Raw genomic sequence first — 1,262 nt, 5'->3', positions numbered from 1 at the left:
GGGCCTGACCTAGGGTGAATTTTAAATAGGGAAAATTTTTAATGATTTTAAATAGTCACAGCCACTAATATTTGGATTTTAATTGGTTTTTAGAAGGGGTAATTTTGTATATTGTTTTAACATGCTGTGAGCCGCCCTGAGTCCCATGGGGAGAAGGGCGGCATATAAATTTTGTAAAATAAATAAAATAAAATAAATAAATTCCTTTTTTTTTTTTATTGAAAAGTTTTATAAAAATTACAATATAAACCCCAAAACCTACCCACCCTAATCCCCCCCTCTCCCTCCCCCACTTCCCAGAGCTGAATACAGGGTTACAAATATAATAATCATAATCTAACTAACATTAACCAACTATATAAATAACCAAGTCCATAATGCGCTTTAACTTCCCTTTAACATAAATATAATAATAATAATTAAAACATAAACAAATTAGTATCCTAATTATTAAAGAATAGAATATGCATATTGTTAAACAATACTAATACTAAAAGTAATAATAATATCATATAATTAAAACTAACAAAAATTTCACTATAATAAACTATTAATACTAATAATACTCTAAAATTTACTCATAGGCTAAATGGAACTTTTTAGTCCCATATTTATTCTGAATATAATCTATCCATCTTCTCCAAACCGAAATGTATCTTTCTTGTGAGTGATCCTTCAAATAGGCAGAAATCTCGGCCATTTCTGCTAAATTTGACACTTTAAGCGTCCATTCTTCTATAGTAGGCAAGCAATCCTCCTTCCAATATTGCCCTACTAATAACCTTGCAGCTGTTATCAAATTCAACATCAAGTTAGTTTCTTTAGCCATCACAATCTGTAATAACACCCAGCAAAAATAATTGTGGAGTGAACTTTATCTTTTTCTTAAAAATCTTTTGAATGTTCCACCAAATCTTAATCCAAAAAGCTTTTATATTTCTACAAGTCCACCAGATATGAAAATAAGTAGCATCCAAGCTACCACATCTCCAACATTTGGCCTGTAAATTAGGATACTATAGAGATGGTTACTTGGTCTCAAGGGGCTGATGGGTTTTGTTTTCTTCACCCCGCAGCGGACAAGTCCTCGGCCGCCGATGCTTTGAGGCTCGGATCTGCGCCTGCCCAGGCCGGGATCGCAAAGCGGACGAAGACAGCATTCGGAAACAACAGGTCTCCGACGGCACAAAGAACGGTGATGGTACGAAGCGCCGTAAGTAGCACAGGAGCAGCCGCCTTCACAACAGCGTTTCTCAAAGCTG

At 35.3% G+C, this 1,262-nt stretch overlaps 1 protein-coding gene across 1 annotated transcript in view; it reads left to right on the top strand.

The window, feature by feature from the left end:
• Window positions 1-1,262, top strand: part of TP63 (tumor protein p63) — a 42,682-nt gene that overhangs the window by 5,822 nt on the left and 35,598 nt on the right. The window contains exon 4 of the mRNA XM_015826532.1: window positions 1,077-1,201. Coding sequence (XP_015682018.1) covers window positions 1,077-1,201 — 125 coding nt within the window. The remainder of the gene's footprint in view (window positions 1-1,076; window positions 1,202-1,262) is intronic.

Source organism: Protobothrops mucrosquamatus, unplaced genomic scaffold (assembly GCF_001527695.2).
Source record: "Protobothrops mucrosquamatus isolate PMUCROS unplaced genomic scaffold, P.Mucros_1.0 scaffold3160, whole genome shotgun sequence".
Lineage (NCBI taxonomy): Eukaryota > Metazoa > Chordata > Lepidosauria > Squamata > Viperidae > Protobothrops > Protobothrops mucrosquamatus.
Note: the sequence above shows the minus strand (reverse complement) of the source record. Positions and strands in the feature narration are given on the sequence as shown.